At 31.3% G+C, this 16,582-nt stretch overlaps 4 protein-coding genes across 4 annotated transcripts in view; 3 read left to right on the top strand and 1 right to left on the bottom strand.

Moving 5' to 3' along the window:
- The first annotated feature begins 550 nt into the window (after nt 1–550).
- On the top strand, nt 551–2,345 carry LOC146536784 (beta-1,3-galactosyltransferase 5-like). Its single transcript, XM_085189373.1, has 3 exons — nt 551–1,011; nt 1,111–1,258; nt 1,556–2,345. Exons 1-3 carry the CDS (start codon nt 849–851, stop codon nt 2,304–2,306), a joined length of 1,062 nt encoding a protein of 353 aa, XP_085045499.1. The 5' UTR covers nt 551–848; the 3' UTR covers nt 2,307–2,345.
- Nucleotides 2,331–4,041, bottom strand: LOC146536783 (uncharacterized). Its single transcript, XM_085189374.1, has 3 exons — nt 3,630–4,041; nt 3,336–3,514; nt 2,331–3,254 (listed from the first exon to the last, which is right to left on the bottom strand). The coding sequence occupies exons 1-3, from the start codon at nt 3,885–3,887 to the stop codon at nt 2,840–2,842; spliced, it is 852 nt and encodes a 283-aa protein (XP_085045500.1). The 5' UTR covers nt 3,888–4,041; the 3' UTR covers nt 2,331–2,839.
- Nucleotides 4,042–4,555: 514 nt separating this feature from the next.
- On the top strand, nt 4,556–6,389 carry LOC146536782 (63 kDa chaperonin, mitochondrial-like). Its single transcript, XM_085189300.1, has one exon. The coding sequence runs from the start codon at nt 4,665–4,667 to the stop codon at nt 6,363–6,365; it is 1,701 nt and encodes a 566-aa protein (XP_085045426.1). The 5' UTR covers nt 4,556–4,664; the 3' UTR covers nt 6,366–6,389.
- Nucleotides 6,390–7,135: 746 nt separating this feature from the next.
- The window catches only part of LOC146536781 (uncharacterized), a 28,272-nt gene continuing 18,825 nt past the window's right edge, over nt 7,136–16,582 (top strand). The window contains exons 1-12 of the mRNA XM_085189529.1: nt 7,136–7,720; nt 8,063–8,197; nt 8,492–8,697; nt 8,873–9,468; nt 9,954–10,164; nt 10,374–10,948; nt 12,322–12,551; nt 13,007–13,559; nt 14,131–14,222; nt 15,239–15,438; nt 15,673–15,788; nt 16,461–16,582. Coding sequence (XP_085045655.1) covers nt 7,283–7,720; nt 8,063–8,197; nt 8,492–8,697; nt 8,873–9,468; nt 9,954–10,164; nt 10,374–10,948; nt 12,322–12,551; nt 13,007–13,559; nt 14,131–14,222; nt 15,239–15,438; nt 15,673–15,788; nt 16,461–16,582 — 3,474 coding nt within the window. The 5' untranslated portion in view covers nt 7,136–7,282. The remainder of the gene's footprint in view (nt 7,721–8,062; nt 8,198–8,491; nt 8,698–8,872; nt 9,469–9,953; nt 10,165–10,373; nt 10,949–12,321; nt 12,552–13,006; nt 13,560–14,130; nt 14,223–15,238; nt 15,439–15,672; nt 15,789–16,460) is intronic.

Genomic DNA, 16,582 nt, shown 5'->3' with positions numbered 1-16,582 from the left:
ACCAGAGCAAAGAAATGGAAATAAATTTTCATTCCCTTGAGTGGCTATCGAATCTATAACCAGTCGCGTTTACAGTCACACTTTGTGCCTCTGCGCCACGACTGACTTTTATATTATGAAAACTTTATAAAAATTAACTTAAAATTAGACAGGCAAGACTTGCTCAAAGTTAGAGACAAGAATCAGTACATTTAATGCAAATAATTTCAATATTAATTAAAGCAATGAGTGAAAAATTAGTAATTCTCCCGAGTTGGAATCGAACCCACAACCGTCGCGTTTACAGTCACACACTGCCCTCCATGACAGCGTAGGTATATCATTTGTTACTGAATGAGTTCAAATAACAGTATTTAATTGACTTAGGTTCTCTTATTAAAAAAAATTGTGTCGAAGTAAATTAATTAAAATGGTAAACGCGTATGTAGAAAATTAATAAAAAATCACAATGATTATAGTAATATTTATATCATTATAATATTTTTCCATCTCTCCTTCCAATTTTGCGTTTTAGATTTTATACGTTTTGGCTTATGGCAACAATTTTGACATTTCTAAACTGAAAGTAAAACCTTTTTATTTCTGATGAATGATGTTATCAACTTATCAATGAACTTCATTTATTGATAACATGTAAATACAAACAGTACAAATAGCTAAATAAAATGTTACTGTGCATCTTATTTTAAACCTAAGTGCTAAAATAAACTTTCATATTTTAAAATGATAGAACGATAGCTTTACCTTCTACTTGATATTAGAAAAATGTACATTTACATCTGATACAAAAATATTTGATTATTATAAATTAATGTTATATTTATTTAAAAAGTTATGTATTAAAAATAATGCCGAAAAAAATATTATGCGTTATAATAATTGCATTGTTAACATTATTGTTGTGGATATATAGAAGTTCTAATAATGAGTATAATAGTACAATACTGATGTTGACTAATAATAATTATTTTAAACATAATTTAATAAAACCCAAACTTCAGCTATGTAGTGGTAAGTAATCAAATATATTCCTATTCTTTTTTAACTTTTTAAAAAGTAAAAACATTTTAAAGTACCTATTTATAAATAGATAATTCATTTTTATTTCAGAATCACCTTTTTTATTAATTTTAGTAACTTCTTATGTAGGCCATGTAGAACTTAGAAGTGCCCACAGAAGAGCAATGCCTGCTGATCAATTGGCATCTTTAAATATAACAAGAACTTTCCTTTTAGCAAAAATTCCACCAAATGAAAGGTATTTTATATTCATCCCAAACATTTTTTTAAATTTATTTCTATTTTTAATGGTATATATCAATCCCATCTACAATTTATTAGTGATGTTTTACCTAATTGTAATATTGTGTCAGTCAAATTATGCTTTACTCATGGTTTTTCTACTACATAGTTATATATAAACACTTTATTTCACGTTAAATTAAAATTATCACTAAATGGCTAGTATCCAACACAGAAAGAATTTGTAACCAATTCAAAACAGTTCAACCAAAGTCTTCTTTATAATAATAACGATTTATAATCTGTTCTTTAGGCTTATTACTCAAGAGGCAATAAAAGATGAAAGTGATATTTTTGGTGATATTCTCCAAGGCTCTTTCTATGAAAACTATAGAAATTTAACTTATAAACACCTCATGGGATTAGAATGGGCTGCCAGAGAATGCAGTAAAGTTTCATACATATTAAAAGTTGACGATGATACAGTATTCAATCTAATAAAAACTTATGATTTTTTGAAAAGTTTGCCAAAAAATGATGACTTGATAATGGGATATATTTTAAACAACACTCTTCCAAAAAGAGATAAGCAAAATAAATGGTATGTAACGTATGAGGAGTACCCCAGAAGTATATATCCTCCTTATCTATCTGGTTGGTATTATATAATAAGCCCAAAAGTAGCAAGTTTAATATGTGATGAAGCTATGTACAACTCATTTTTCTGGATAGATGACATTTTCATTACTGGCTTACTTTTAGAATCCCTAGGATTTAAGTTAAAACAACTACCAGACAAATATTGGTTAGAATATTATGAACAGCTTGAATGTTGCCTGCGAGACATGATTAATAAATCTATAAGATGTGATTATGTTATTGGTCCCAACGGAGGAAGAGACAATCTCATAGTGGAGTTTAACAAAGCTTATGCAAAATGTGAAAGATGGCATAACTGCACAGTTCGACTGGCAGATACAGACATGAAAAAAGACTGCATAGTGAAAAAAGAACGAACAATTTTTGGTAATGGACAATCAGAGGTGCACAATATTAAATTGTGATTTCTTAATAGAAAAAGAAGTAAATAATTTATTCTTTTACACATTTTTATTTATTTCAAATAGATCATAACATTTTTATTTATTACAAATAGATCATATTTTACTGCAGTAGAAACTTGTAACTGCTTAATAGACATATAATAATTTTGTCCTACATATGCACAAAATAAGCTTTTTCTATAGATCCAATTATCTGGATTTTCAATTATCCTAATGACTAACAACAACAATTAATCCGGTTAATTGAGTTTCTACTATAGTTTCTTTTGCAATAAAGTATAATATATGGCACTGATTATAAGATTTAGTATAAAAGTTAAATTGAAAGTTAATTTCAATTGGTTAACAATAACAGTTAATAGTAACAAATTGATTAACGAAGTCAATATAAAAAAATATATATTAACATTTGTCAAAATTCATCAGGCAAAATTGAGCATTAAACAGAAAAACACAAAAGTGTCTTTCTTTCATAATATATATAAAAAAATTACCTAAAGGTTAAAATTTAGTCTATTATGGAAGAAATATGTTTATGGTTCAAGCCAAGTATTTGTAACAGAATTTCCATTAACAATACAGTCTTTAAAACCTTTCATGACATAGTTAGATTGAAACCATTTAGTATCATGAGTTGATTCAATTTCAACAAAATTATCATCAATGCTATCATTACTTATTTTAAGATTATCTAAATTCTTGCTAATTATGTCACCAAATATTTGAAATTTGTTACAACAAGATATGTTGTCTGGATTTTGGTCTCTAAAGTCAAAAGTAATAACTTTGCAAGTTCTGGGTACTCTAAACCCATTTATCAGCACAAAACTGTCAACACATACAACATCCGGTTTATGTGAACCACTTTTTTTCAAGAAAAGATACATGTTCGTTGGTGGCAGTGAATCAAAGAAAACTTGACCCAATTTCTCTGATGTTACCAGGTTCCTGAAAATATAAATATTAAATAAAAACAATCATAAATAAATGTCACCAAATAAATTGTATGAATTAAGAAGATCTATTTACCTAAAAACATTTTTTTTAATTTTCTGATCACTTGCTATATGATGGGAGTGGCACTGGAGGTTGTGGCATACACTCGGTAATAAAAGGCGATATATTTCTTTACAAGTCACAGGCGTTGCTCCAAACGCTATGCAAATCTCGTCAGGAAGAGATGAACCATTTATTTCACTTAAAAGATTCTAAAACATCGGAATAAAAATATTTTAAGAAATCTCAATTTAGGAAATCTTTATTAGGAATTTAATTCCAAACATTCTATAAATTTAAATAAACTACTATAAAAGTTGTGTTAACCTTTATAACAAAATCTAAATTGTTTAAGGCTGTCGACGCGACATGAAAATGTCTTTCAGATTGATAACTTTCCTTTTTTTCTCCTATTGACTTTCTTTTATTAACAATTTGTTTTAGCCATTGATATGTATACGGAATTTGCAGCCTTTGGTAAGCTACGAATTTAATGATTTCCACTACTATGTGACCACACGATATATATGTTAACTGATCCCCAATATCCAAATCGATTTTAACAGATACTCTTTTATTATTCATTTTGTCGTATTAATTTTAATATTAAAGTTACAGCAATAACAATGATTTATTTTAAAATTTCCTAACCGTTACATTTGATTTGTGAATATTTGGCACTTCACCACAGACACAGAACACGTTTATCAAAGAGCTTGTTTTGTCACATACTGCCCTGCTTTAGGGATGTGCACTTAGAAACGATAAATCAAACTAGTCGCCGTTATCTTATTTAAACTTAAATTTAAACTCTAACTTATTTCTTTTTCCAAAAAGTTATTGAATTCTTTTAACTTAGGCGTGGCAATTTAAAAAAAAAACCAGAACAATAATATATAGTATTCGTTTTAAAGAAACAGTGAGAAATATATGGTATTAAAAGTATTATTTAGAATCATCAAAACATATCAATACCAAGATTTGTATAAGACTTCAAATATTACCACGCAATCAAGAGTTTCTTACTGTGATATAAGATAATTAGACATTGACTGATTGACTGAGATGAAATTAAAAAAAAAAAGATATGTTTTTCAAATATCATAATTATAAATAAGGTAAAAAAACAAAAGTTAACAACATAATTATATTTAAATAAAATAAAATGTATAGTATAAAGCAAAATATAATCATAATTTTATATTTTTTTTTATGTAATTACGTAAAAAAGTAAATAAAAGCTTGTAATTATAACTAAAGTAGCCAGTTACAAGTAGAATAAAAAATAGCGTTCTAATAAAAGAATCTGTCAGTTTTAATATAATTGCTTTCATTATATTGTAACCAGTTTTTGCGCTAAAAATGTATCACTTAAGAGACTTACTCAAGTTATCTCGTGAACAGTTTCATATTTTTCAATATTGTAATTATGCAAAAGATGTACGATTTGGCCCAGATGTACGATCACTTATGTTAAAAGGCGTTGATATACTCGCGGACGCTGTAGCAGTAACAATGGGCCCCAAAGGACGAAACGTAATTTTAGAACAAGCATTTGGTCCGCCAAAAATAACAAAAGATGGTGTAACCGTTGCCAAGGGCATAGACTTGAAAAACAAATTTCAAAATATAGGTGCAAAACTTGTCCAAAATGTTGCAAATAAAACCAACGAGGAAGCAGGCGATGGCACAACTACTGCTACTATTTTAGCTAGAGCTATTGCAAGAGAAGGTTTTGATAGCATTTCAAAAGGTGCTAATCCTATTGAAATTAGAAAAGGTGTTATATTAGCTGTAGAAGCTGTAACGGAACATTTAAAAAAAATTTCAAAGCCTGTCCAAACTTGTGATGAAATAGAACAAGTAGCTACAATTTCGGCCAATGGTGATAGAAGTATTGGAAAACTTATTGCACGGGCTATTAATAAAGTTGGAAAAGATGGAGTTGTTACAGTTAAAGATGGAAAAACACTAGAAGATGAATTAGAAGTTATAGAGGGAATGAAACTTGAAAAAGGTTACGTATCTCCATATTTTATTAATTCCACTAAAGGCCCAAAAGTCGAGTATAATGACGTTTTAATTTTGTACTCTGACAAGAAGATCTTTTCTGCTAATCAGGTGGTCCCAGCATTAGAAATAGCCAATAAACAGAAAAAGCCACTTATTATTATTGCTGAAGATTATGAAGGAGAACCACTCTCCGTTTTGATTGTAAACAAATTAAAAGTTGGCTTACAGATTGCTGCCGTTAAGGCACCTGGATTTGGTGAATACAGAAAAAATACCCTTATTGACTTGGCTATTGCCACAGGAGGTATTGTATTTGAAGATAATGAAAATTTAATCCGGTTAGAGGATTGTCAGTTAGAAAGTCTTGGGAAAGCTGGGGAGGTAATTATTACAAAAGATTATACTATATTAATAAAAGGTAATGGAGATAAAGAAGAAATAGAGCAAAGAATTGAACAAATACGCCTCGAATATGATGAAACTCCGAGTGAATTCGATAAACAGAGACTCTTAAATCGAATTTCTAGACTTAAATGTGCTGTAGCTATTTTACACATTGGAGGCTGTAGCGAAGTAGAAGTAAGTGAAAAAAAAGATAGAGTCAATGATGCCCTTAACGCTACTCGTGCTGCTATCTCAGAAGGAGTTGTGCCCGGTGGTGGTGCTGCCTTAGTCCGTTGTATACCTATACTAGACAAATTAAAACCAGCCAATTCTGATCAAGACCTTGGTATACATATTATAAAAAAAGCTTTATGCACTCCTTGTTCAACAATAGCTAATAATGCAGGCTATGATGGTTCCATTATCGTATCAAAAGTTGCAGAATTGGATTTAAATTACGGTTATGACGTTTTAAATAACGAATACGTTAATATGATGGAAAGAGGAATTATAGATCCAACTAAAGTCGTTAGAAGAGCTTTAATAGACGCAAGCGGAGTTGCTTCGTTACTTACTACAGCTGAAGCAGTAGTTTGTGATTTTGTATCTGAAAACGAGCCGATTACTAGCTTAAATCGTGAAAATCCGGGCGTAACAATTTATTAAAGCAGTTATTCTGTTATCTATTATTTATTCTATTACCTATTAAATTTTTAAAATATTACATATTTGTTTTTAAATTTTGAAATTCAATTTATATAAACAAAAATCTAATTTTATGTTTAAGCTGCACAGCAGGATGATCGGAGTGAAACCAACATGTTAAAAAATGTACTCAAATCATGTGACAGTAAAAAAATGTTATTCTTATTACGAGAATTGACTACATTTAAATTGGTTTTTTACCATATTTACATAAGTGTTTGTATTTTTTACCAGTCTACTAAAACCAGACAATATTTATTACGTACAAATATTTTGATACTGTAAAGCTATCTCAGCAAAGGCTGATTAATATTAACTTTCACACGCTGTAGAAAGAATATTTCACAAGTTATTTTGTTATACCTTATTAAATTACCTTAAGTTGAAATAAGTAACTAAATAAAATGATCAATACAACGTAAACTTTCAGCGGTAAATTAAAACTTCGCAACTCAAAATGTCAATAAATAAATTATAGTAAAGAACTTACATTTTAACGTAATTGCCATATATTATATAGTTAAATGTATAAATTTCCATTTTAAACATTTCTCGGAGTAACTTTCTTAAAGTCTTCTTCATTTTAACTTTATTTAAACTAGCAACTTTTGTTCATATGATGCGCCTAAAAGCCATAAATAAAAAGTTACAACATTACTTACTACTTACTACTGACATATAACAGTGACAAGCTGACAGCAAACTGGCGCGAAATTCTTGACTGCCCTGAAAATGTTTACAAGACTATTCATAAATAAATTAATGAAATTTATTAAGAATTGACTTTATAAATTGACATTTTCCATTTTTAAGAGCTCTTATTAAATGTAAATACGTAGAATATTATATTATATAATTATTAGAGAGAAGACTTGGAGATGATGGTTGAAGAATCTTGTGAAGTAAATTTACGTTTTTCTGACAATAATTCAGAATATAATGAAATTTCAAACAAAAAGAATGAATTTCAAAATGATAGCGATAACGATGCGGAACCTGTCGTTCTTACAAAGAAAAAAATTGTGGCATTTTCGGACAGCGATAGCGACAGAGACACAGAGAACATAAATACTCTAAGAAGTGTTTCTCCAAAACATACATCAGGATCTTCCGATGAAACCTGTAACTCTTCAGAACATAAAAAATATGAATCTTTACGAACAGAAAATAAAAAAATGAGACTAAAAGATAAATTTAAAAAACTAAAAGCACCTCACACTAAGAAAATAGGACCTCAGGCAGAACATAGTGATAATGATTCAGAAGCTAAAAATGAAGATTCAGATGAAGAAATGTCTTGTCTTAATATAAAAGAGGTATGTAATACCAATCACTAAATCTTGTTCAAAGCTTCTGGCAATGTATCAGTCCCTAACAACAAATTTAAAAGCTTTCCGCATGTTAATCAGAGGGTATCTATTGTTAAGAAACTTCACTTACCACTTTCATCCCAATTTTCGAAACATTGCATGTTAATTGCTGAATGGAACACCATGCTGTGTTGTATGTATCATTGATGGAAAATAATAACAATCATAATACAGTCCTGGATAGGAATTGAACCTGCAACCATTTTATTTACAATAGTGACATAATATCTTATTTAATCATGCTACCTAATGGTACCTAATTTTAAGGTACATTATTTATGATTACAGAAAGTTAAAAAATCTGCATATTCTATGAAGTCTATTTGTGATCCCGATACATCTGATGAAGAAGATGACTCAAAAGAAACTAAATACAAGAAAAAATGTAAAACAGTGAAATCTACATCACCAAAACCATTAAGAGTATGTTTGTTTAAGCTCAATTTCAATTAAAAAATATTCTTTTAACTCAATACTATATTCTGCATATATCAGGGTAGGCAGAAGGAACTCAGTACTTATGTACACTCTATTCCCCATTTTCTGCTTGTTTTTAGAGACATTATATGCTAGATTGAAGGATTCAATGCTATATGCTTTGCCTACAAATCATGCCCACAAGCCAGAATTGAACCCTTTAACATGTCAGCTGTTATCTGACTGCATGATCACAGCCCCTCAATGTCATACAACATTTAATTTATAATTATTTTTTAGATGTCTGCAAAACAAGCAATGGAAAACATGCAGAAAATTAAAAGTGAATCTAACAGGATGCTGCGAGAGAGAGAAATATCTTTACCATATCACAGGCCTAAAGCTTTATCGCTTAAAGATATTATGAGTAGATGGAAACCAGCAGTTTCTTCCGATGGTAAAGCACTCCCCATTAAGATGAGTAGTGATCAATTAAAGCAATATGCGTAAGTATAACTATAAATAGCATTAATTTGTCTTTTGCCTATAACATAAATTAATGATATACAAGAATTTGGTGTATTTTTTGGTGTTGTTATAACATTATAAAAAGTGTTAAAAAAACTGTTTTTATTGGTATTGGTTTTCATATCTAAATTTCTTTTTATTATATTTTTTTAGTACAATGCTAGAGCAAAGGCAAAGGGAGGTTATTGAACTATGTAAAAGTGAGTCTGAAGATGAAAATTCTGATAATGTTGAAGTAAATGATAATGGAATATTGGAAAATACCATGCCAAAGGATAATGTAACTATAGAAAATGTTAAAAATAATGAATCACATTGTATTAAAGAATTGATAATAGAAAATGATATACTTAATAATATAGTAGAAAAAGAAAAAATAAATTCAGAATTACAACAAAAAAACCAAATTGCAACATCTGTGAACTCTGAAGAAAAACAAGTTATTGAAACAGAAACAAGTGAAACTTCATTATTACAATATTCAACTGAAAATGATGTAGATATGAATACAAGTCTAAAAGAAATCCCTGAAAATATAAAACATACTAACACAGAAGAAGAAAGCCAAGTTATGACACTCCATTATGAATCTGAAGTTAGTTCGTTTTTAGAAAAGAAAAATATTATTGATGAATCTTTAACAAAAGAAAAAACAAGTAAATCAAAAGAAAACAGTGATGATGAATTTATGGACAATGACTTTAATTTTGATGAAATCAGTAAAATTATTGATGAAGCAGAACTAAATGGTAATTTTGTCATTAGTCATCATAATAATTTTTTTATTACTTCATAATGTTAAGCGGTAAACCAGTAGTAGTAGTACCAGAACAAAGAAATAATTCATTCTCGAAATGGAAAGTAAACACAGAATAGACATTTACATTTTACATTCTGTAAAATAAAATAGTAATGAAAATGTTTGCAATTTTTTATAAGTAATTAATGATTGCATTGCTGTTGTGGCGTAGGGAGTGTAAGTGCGACATTATGGGTTCGTTTCAACTTGGGGGAATAACATATTTAATATTTTTAGTTCCTCATTCTGGAAACGAAGCAAAGCGCAGCTTTGGGTTCCTTCACTCAACATGCAATATCTCAAAAATTCGGCGGAAAGTGGGGAACGGAAATGATTTAATGGGAAACAAAATGTTTTAACACAAAAGTTCTAAGTTTCTCAGGCTACAGCATGGAACTAAAAAAATATTAAACATTTACTCTCTCAATATTGCAGATACTGAAACTTTTAAAGAAACCATAAACAATACTGTTCAAGCAAACATAATGCCTAAAATAACAGGAAGACCTGGAACTCTTATAGATTTAGATGACACAAATACAACAGTTCCTCCAAGACTGAGTGGCGTTGAAATGTTAAAAGAGCAATTTACATATTTTGCTAAACTTAAATCTTTAGAAGAAATGGAAAAAGATAGGGAAAAGAAGTATGTATTACTGGTTAAATTATAATTAATAATAATTCAATTAAGTGTTTTTTAACAGTATTATAAAAATATTATAAATTAATAAATTTTTAAAGAATTTTATCTTTAAACTGTAAGAATTATAACGTTAACATTCCGTGTCTAAAAATATTTACGTATAAATAGCGTGGAAGTCTTAAAAATGCTAAAAATAATGTTGTAATCTTTAGATACAAACCAGGAACACAACACTTAAAGCTAAAACAAGAACTCGAACAACAAATAGCTGAGCAAAGATCAATAGAATGGGAAAAACGATTAGAGGAAGAAAACAAATTAAAAGCCGAAATGAATGAAAATATGTCGGATGATGAAATAGAAAAACTTGAAGCTAAACTTGAGTCTCAAACAGAAGATAAATATATAGACAGTTCAGAGAGTGAAGAAGAACCTATCGAAAATGACGTAATTCTAGAAGATAAGCCAAAAGAGAGGAACCCAATGTTGGATGATGAGGCTGAAGTTTCTGAAGCTGATGACGTTGGTGATGATAATGAAGAAAATGATAATGAGGACAATGATGATGAAGATATGGATGATGAATCCAGTGATAGCTCATGTAGCGAAGAAGAAGCTGAAAAAGAAAACAAAACTAGAAAAGGAAGAATTTTAAAAGCTTTCGAAGATTCTGATGATGAAGATAATGATAAAATTACTTCAAACACAAATTGCGAAAATTTATTGACACTAACAGAAGAGAAAACTGAAGGAGAATCAACAGATAACCACATTACAGAGTCACAAGGTATATAACATTTTCGAAGTAACTTGAATTATCAATATGAATTTTCTTCTTCCAAAATGAACATAGCTATATTTATGTCTCTTTTAATTTAAAATTACATATTATATCGGCCTGCATAATTTTCTTAATGGTCTCGGCTCTTAGTCCGTTCTTATTCAATGTAGTGCTCGATACTGTCTCGGCTCACATCCAGGACCAGCCTCCATGGCTGATGATGTATGCCGACGACATAGCACTCATTGCCGAGAACCGACTGACGCTGGAGCGTAAAGTGAACCTCTGGAAGGGTACGCTTGAGAACGGCGGTCTTAAACTAAATGTGTCGAAGACAGAGTACATGGCCTGCGGGAGCCGGGACTCGAGCACCATCCTTATAGGTCCTGAGCCAGCCGTTAAGTCGGAGAAGTTCAGGTACCTTGGATCCGTTATGCACGAGTCTGGAGGCATCGATCACGATGTCCAAGGGCGGATAAGCGCTGCCTGGGCCAAATGGCGGGAGGTCACTGGTGTGGTCTGCGACCGCAGAATACCGCCCAAGCTCAAGGGGCTGATATACAAGAGCATCATCCGACCGGTTCTTTTATACGGCAGCGAATGTTGGCCGGCACTATCTCGGCACACTCAGGAGCTTCACGTCACGGAAATGAAGATGCTGAGGTGGATGTGCGGCGTAACGCGGTCTGACCGCATACGCAACACATTCATTCGAGGTAGTCTTGGGGTCCGTGACGTAGCGGATAAGCTCCAAGAGCGCCGCCTGAGATGGTTTGGCCACGTTACGCGCCGGCCTAAGAACTATGTCGGATGCAAGTGCCTTGCTATATCAGTTCCTGGAGTGAGACCTCCTGGACGCCCAAGGAAGCGCTGGCTGGATGTCGTGATGCAGGACATGAGAGCCAATGGTCTAACCACCGAGGACGCAAAAGACCGTGCAAAGTGGAGTAGGATGAGTAGGAGGGCAGACCCTGGCAATAGCCGGGATTAATGCCAGGAGGAAGGAAAGAAGGAATTTTCTTAATGGTAATAAAAACAAAAATTTTAACTAAAACTTAAAATGAGAGCCATTGAATTTTATTAATGACATTCTCTGTTGCTCTGCATGTTTGTAAAGATGCTAACAACAAAAAGTAATATACAAGAATATATGAATTTGGAAGCAACTTGATTTGTTATTAAATTGATTGGTGATTAATTTAGCGCTTAGCTCATTTTGCTGAGAGATATAGGTTTAAGTCCCAACTTTCGAAATATGTCACAAGTTGATTTTTTTTTGGTACTATGTTAGAACAAGCAGTAATTTATCTTTTTATGTAGTGTGCAATGGGTTAAAGGTAAGAGCAAATCTTTTAAAAAATTACATTTATGAATTACAGACGATGATCTACAATTAGCTCAGACAAACAGATTATCTCAAGATTTATTTTCCACACAAGGATCTAATAATAACCCTCATTCAAATGTAGTAACGCTAAATAGAAATAATGAAAGGAATGTCAGCTCCGATTTGAGTACACAGTCGTTTTCTATAGCGAACTCGGCTGATGTAAATGCAACCGCGGAACTTATGTCACCAGATAAGTTACTTGAAATACCATCGCAAAATGTAAGTATTGATAATAGTATATCAATTTTATTATATTTTTGAAGCCGTCGTGACGCAATGGACCAGTGAGACAGAGAGTGTCTGTAAACGCGAAGGTTCTGAGTGCTATTTCAATCGGGAAAAAAAAGCATCAATGTTGGATAAAAATCAAAAGAAAAACATCAATGGTAGACAACATCGATATTTTTTTTCACATATCGTCATCAATGAATAAAACAAACAGACAAGCGCGGGTCGGGCTGCCCACCGAGGGTTCCGTACATAGGTCCCTTCATCTAATACCTCACTTGAACTAGCAGTTTTAATACCAAATTTTGCACCTCTTTTTAGGATTTAACCGCACATGTATAGTTTTCCTATTTTTTTCTGAATTAGTACTATCTGTAGACGCTAGTTGCCAAATTTCTTAATTCTAGGTCAACCAAAAGTTATTTACAATAATTACCATATTACAGTTAATCATCGAAAGTGAAGGCCCATCACAAATTCTTTTGACGTCACAAGGCCAATCTCAGGAAATCGGCGATGATATCGTAGCACTATGTACTGGAAAGTTTTATGATAATCCATTTGTTTCACAAGAACCAAATACTAAAAATACACAAAAATCTGACGACATGAGTGACGTACTTGCTTTGTGTACTGGAAAATTCTACGATAATCCATTCTTGTCCCAAAATGATGATTCAAGTGTTAAACAAATTGATGAAGAAAATAATTTAAATGAAGATAATAATGGCGGCGATAGAACAGATAACCCGAAAAAGCCAAATGACAATGAAAATAACCTAGCTACAGAAAGTAACATATTGAAATCTGTTTTGGATGAATTAGATGGTCCTGATGTGGCTCCTAAAAAAAATAGATACTTTTTCAATAATACAAAAGAAGATAACTTGAAAAAGAAATTTACTATAGATTCAGATGATGAAATAAATGATAACACACAAAAACGAGTCAAGAAGTTGAAGAAACGTAAGGCAGAACAGAGAGCATTGCAGATTTCAGGTATATATCCAACAGTAATCCTTTAAATACAATTCCATCCTGTTCAACGATATATTGTATAGAAGTATTGAACGCGAAGGTAGTAGGGTCGATTCTCGGAGATATTAAATATTTCCATTTCTCTGCTTTGCTAAGAAGCCACATTGAGTTGAGCGTTACGTTGTGTTGACATGTAAATTGTATATTACATGTTTTAGATTAGATTAGATTTTCCGAAAATGAAAGAAACAATGCACATGACTGAAATTCTTAAACTGAAAATAAAATTGATTTTAAATTCAATTGTAGTTCGCAAATTGTTGTTTGTACGTTACAATTACAAACTTTTTACATTTTCACAAATTTATATTATTTGTTATGTCCTTAAAATATATTGATAGGTCGTGATGACGTAGAGGCACTGCGACTGACTATAAATGCAATGGTTGTGGGTTCGATTCCGACTCAGAGAAAGTTTCGTTGCCTCGTTTTGGCAAGATGACAGCGCTACATTGTATTCCTCTGTTCAACACGTAACGTCTAGAAGATCTTAACACTATGCAACGTCTAGCTATATTTTTTTTAATTTTAGACGATGAAGATGAGGTTGAAGATGAACAGGAGGAATCAGATATTGAAGAAAATGAAGACAGAATAGTTGAATATGACTCTGAGGAAAATGAGGTTATTAGTAATATTTTTTTATATATAAAATCGAACGGTCATTCACTCTTCATGAAATCTCACTACAAGTGCTAGGAATCTGAAATTTTGCATAGCAAATATTTATAGGACGTAGGTGATCGCTAAGACGGGAATTTGCAATATTCGACTCCTAAGGGGATGAAATAGGGGTTGAAAGTTTGTATGGAAAAAAATTTAAAACGCCACCGATTTTTATGAGATTTGAAATTTAGACTCTTAAAAATATTTCATCGAATACGTGTTTCATGGTTTATTAGGCTTCACCCTCTAAACTGACAATATTTTCATAAATATATTTAATTAATGTTCGTATAGTTCAAGCGGGCGAAGCCTCCCAAGTTTACTAGTGTATTATAAATGTGAATATTTGTGAGGATGGATGTTTGGATTTTCAAGCAAATTACTTTAAAAAAAAACTTCAAAAAACCACTTTAAAAAAAAGCATTTTGTGTAATTTGGCTTTAATAAAGGCATAAGTACAAGAGACTGTAGTGCCCTGAAATGAAAATATTAATATTAATTTAAACATTTTCTGAAGTAGAGCTCAAATACTATTGTGTGTATTTTTTACAGTTTTTTTAAATGGTTATAATAAGCTGCAACAAATGTATAAAAACTTCGACATGGATTGATAAGAACGTATCTTAATTAGATAGAGCACTTGAATGGATTTCAAGATTTACCTGTATTTCCTATGGTTATGGGTTCAATTCCTACATGGGTTAATGAATGTTAAATTGCTCCATTTTTTAAGAGTTTTAAGAAGAGTCTTAAGAGTTTTTCAATAATATTTTTTAAGAATTACATCTGATATTTATGTAGGTTCATCTTTAGAAATTTTCATATTTTCACACATTATTTTTTTATTAAATTATGTATAATTAAGGTACAAGTTTTCGTGTGCTAACGGCATAATGTCTGACTGTATATGCAATGGTTGTGGGTTCAATTCTCACTACACAATAAGTTTACAATATTTTTTTAATACATTACAGGTTGAAATACAAGCCAAACCAATAAAAAAGAAGCGTGTAGGGGATTTCTTTGAGAATGAAGCAGAACTAACATCAGAAGATGAATGGATGGGTTCAGGGGATGAAGATGAAAGAGGTCTTGATCTGATGGAACGTGAGGAGGGTGATGATGAAACCTTCCAGCAGGACCAATTGCAGAGAGAACTGGGCCAGATACATATGTTAGTAATATTGATTTTTTTTCTCTTTTTTTTTTACTTCGCTTAGTATCCTGCACATAGCTGGATAGGCATAAGGACACCTGGTGACCTAGTGCTTACACTAAGTGCGCCTTAACACTGGTGGTGGAATACAACCGTCGCGTTTACAATCAAACACTTGGCGTAATAGCGCCACAAGGGCTTCAAGATTAACCTGTATACAGAAATATATATATATATTTTATTTTTTTACAGGCGAGAAGTACTTGATCAGGACAAACGCGAAGTTAGATTGCTACAGGAATTGCTATTTGAAGATGGCGACCTTGGTGATGGGCACCGGCAGCGAAAGTTTAGATGGAGAAACGCTGGTAAATTTTAAGTTTGATTTATAGTTGTATTAAAATAAAATGGATATGGATAAGTTTTTTTTTCTGTTGTTTTGAATATAACGGTGTTGTTTCTTACTTTAACACGACAACAATTAACAGAAATTAAATTTATTATTTTTATAATATTTACACATAATATATTTGATGATATATACATTACATATAATTGTAAAACAAAAAACAATATTATACCAGTACACTACTTTTGAAGTTTGAGCATAGTTCTTAAATTTTTTAATAAACATCTAAATTAAGTAGATCTGCAGTTAAATTTTGATATAACTTTTGTAACCTATGTCTTTTTCTCCAAATATTTTTATTTATATAATGAAATGAAAAGAGTCTTATGTTACATGGTTCCCTTCAGTTTTTTTTTTATAACGGAAAAGATGTTTTGTGTTTATTAATTACTTGGTATGGACGACGGGTCATAGCCGCCATGAAGTTAGGCTGCTATAAGTAGAATACAGTGTGAAGTTGACACTAATAAATTCAAATTCAAAATATTCTTTATTCAAATAAACTTATAATAAGCACTTTTGAATCGTCGAATGAACATATGAACAAAAAGCTACCACCGGTTCAGAAGGCAGTTCTGCTGAGAAGAGCCGGCAAGAAAATAATAATAGATATGTGTATAAATGTTCACAGATGGGGAAATTGAAACAGGAACCAATCCAGATGAGTTTTTAGATACTCAAGAAGATGATTTTGAATCTGAAGAACAATGGCGAAAGCAAAGACACGAAAGGGAAATGTTTTTAAGGCAAATG

This window comes from Heliconius melpomene, chromosome 8 (assembly GCF_056956725.1).
Source record: "Heliconius melpomene rosina isolate 202511_hmr_F chromosome 8, ASM5695672v1, whole genome shotgun sequence".
In the NCBI taxonomy this organism is placed as follows: domain Eukaryota; kingdom Metazoa; phylum Arthropoda; class Insecta; order Lepidoptera; family Nymphalidae; genus Heliconius; species Heliconius melpomene.
This window is presented reverse-complemented; position numbering and strand designations above follow the sequence as displayed.

What these genes read in the sequence shown, in the direction of transcription:
- LOC146536784 (XM_085189373.1), top strand. Translation starts at nt 849, where the DNA reads ATGCCGAAAAAAATATTATGCGTTATAATAATTGCATTGTTAACATTA. An exon ending in CAAACTTCAGCTATGTAGTG is followed by an intron (nt 1,012 to 1,110) that starts GTAAGTAATCAA and finishes TTTTTATTTCAG; the next exon opens with AATCACCTTTTTTATTAATT. An exon ending in AAAATTCCACCAAATGAAAG is followed by an intron (nt 1,259 to 1,555) that starts GTATTTTATATT and finishes TCTGTTCTTTAG; the next exon opens with GCTTATTACTCAAGAGGCAA.
- LOC146536783 (XM_085189374.1), bottom strand. Translation starts at nt 3,887, where the DNA reads ATGAATAATAAAAGAGTATCTGTTAAAATCGATTTGGATATTGGGGAT. An exon ending in ATTTAGATTTTGTTATAAAG is followed by an intron (nt 3,515 to 3,629) that starts GTTAACACAACT and finishes CCGATGTTTTAG; the next exon opens with AATCTTTTAAGTGAAATAAA. An exon ending in ATTAAAAAAAATGTTTTTAG is followed by an intron (nt 3,255 to 3,335) that starts GTAAATAGATCT and finishes TTATATTTTCAG; the next exon opens with GAACCTGGTAACATCAGAGA.
- LOC146536782 (XM_085189300.1), top strand. Translation starts at nt 4,665, where the DNA reads ATGTATCACTTAAGAGACTTACTCAAGTTATCTCGTGAACAGTTTCAT.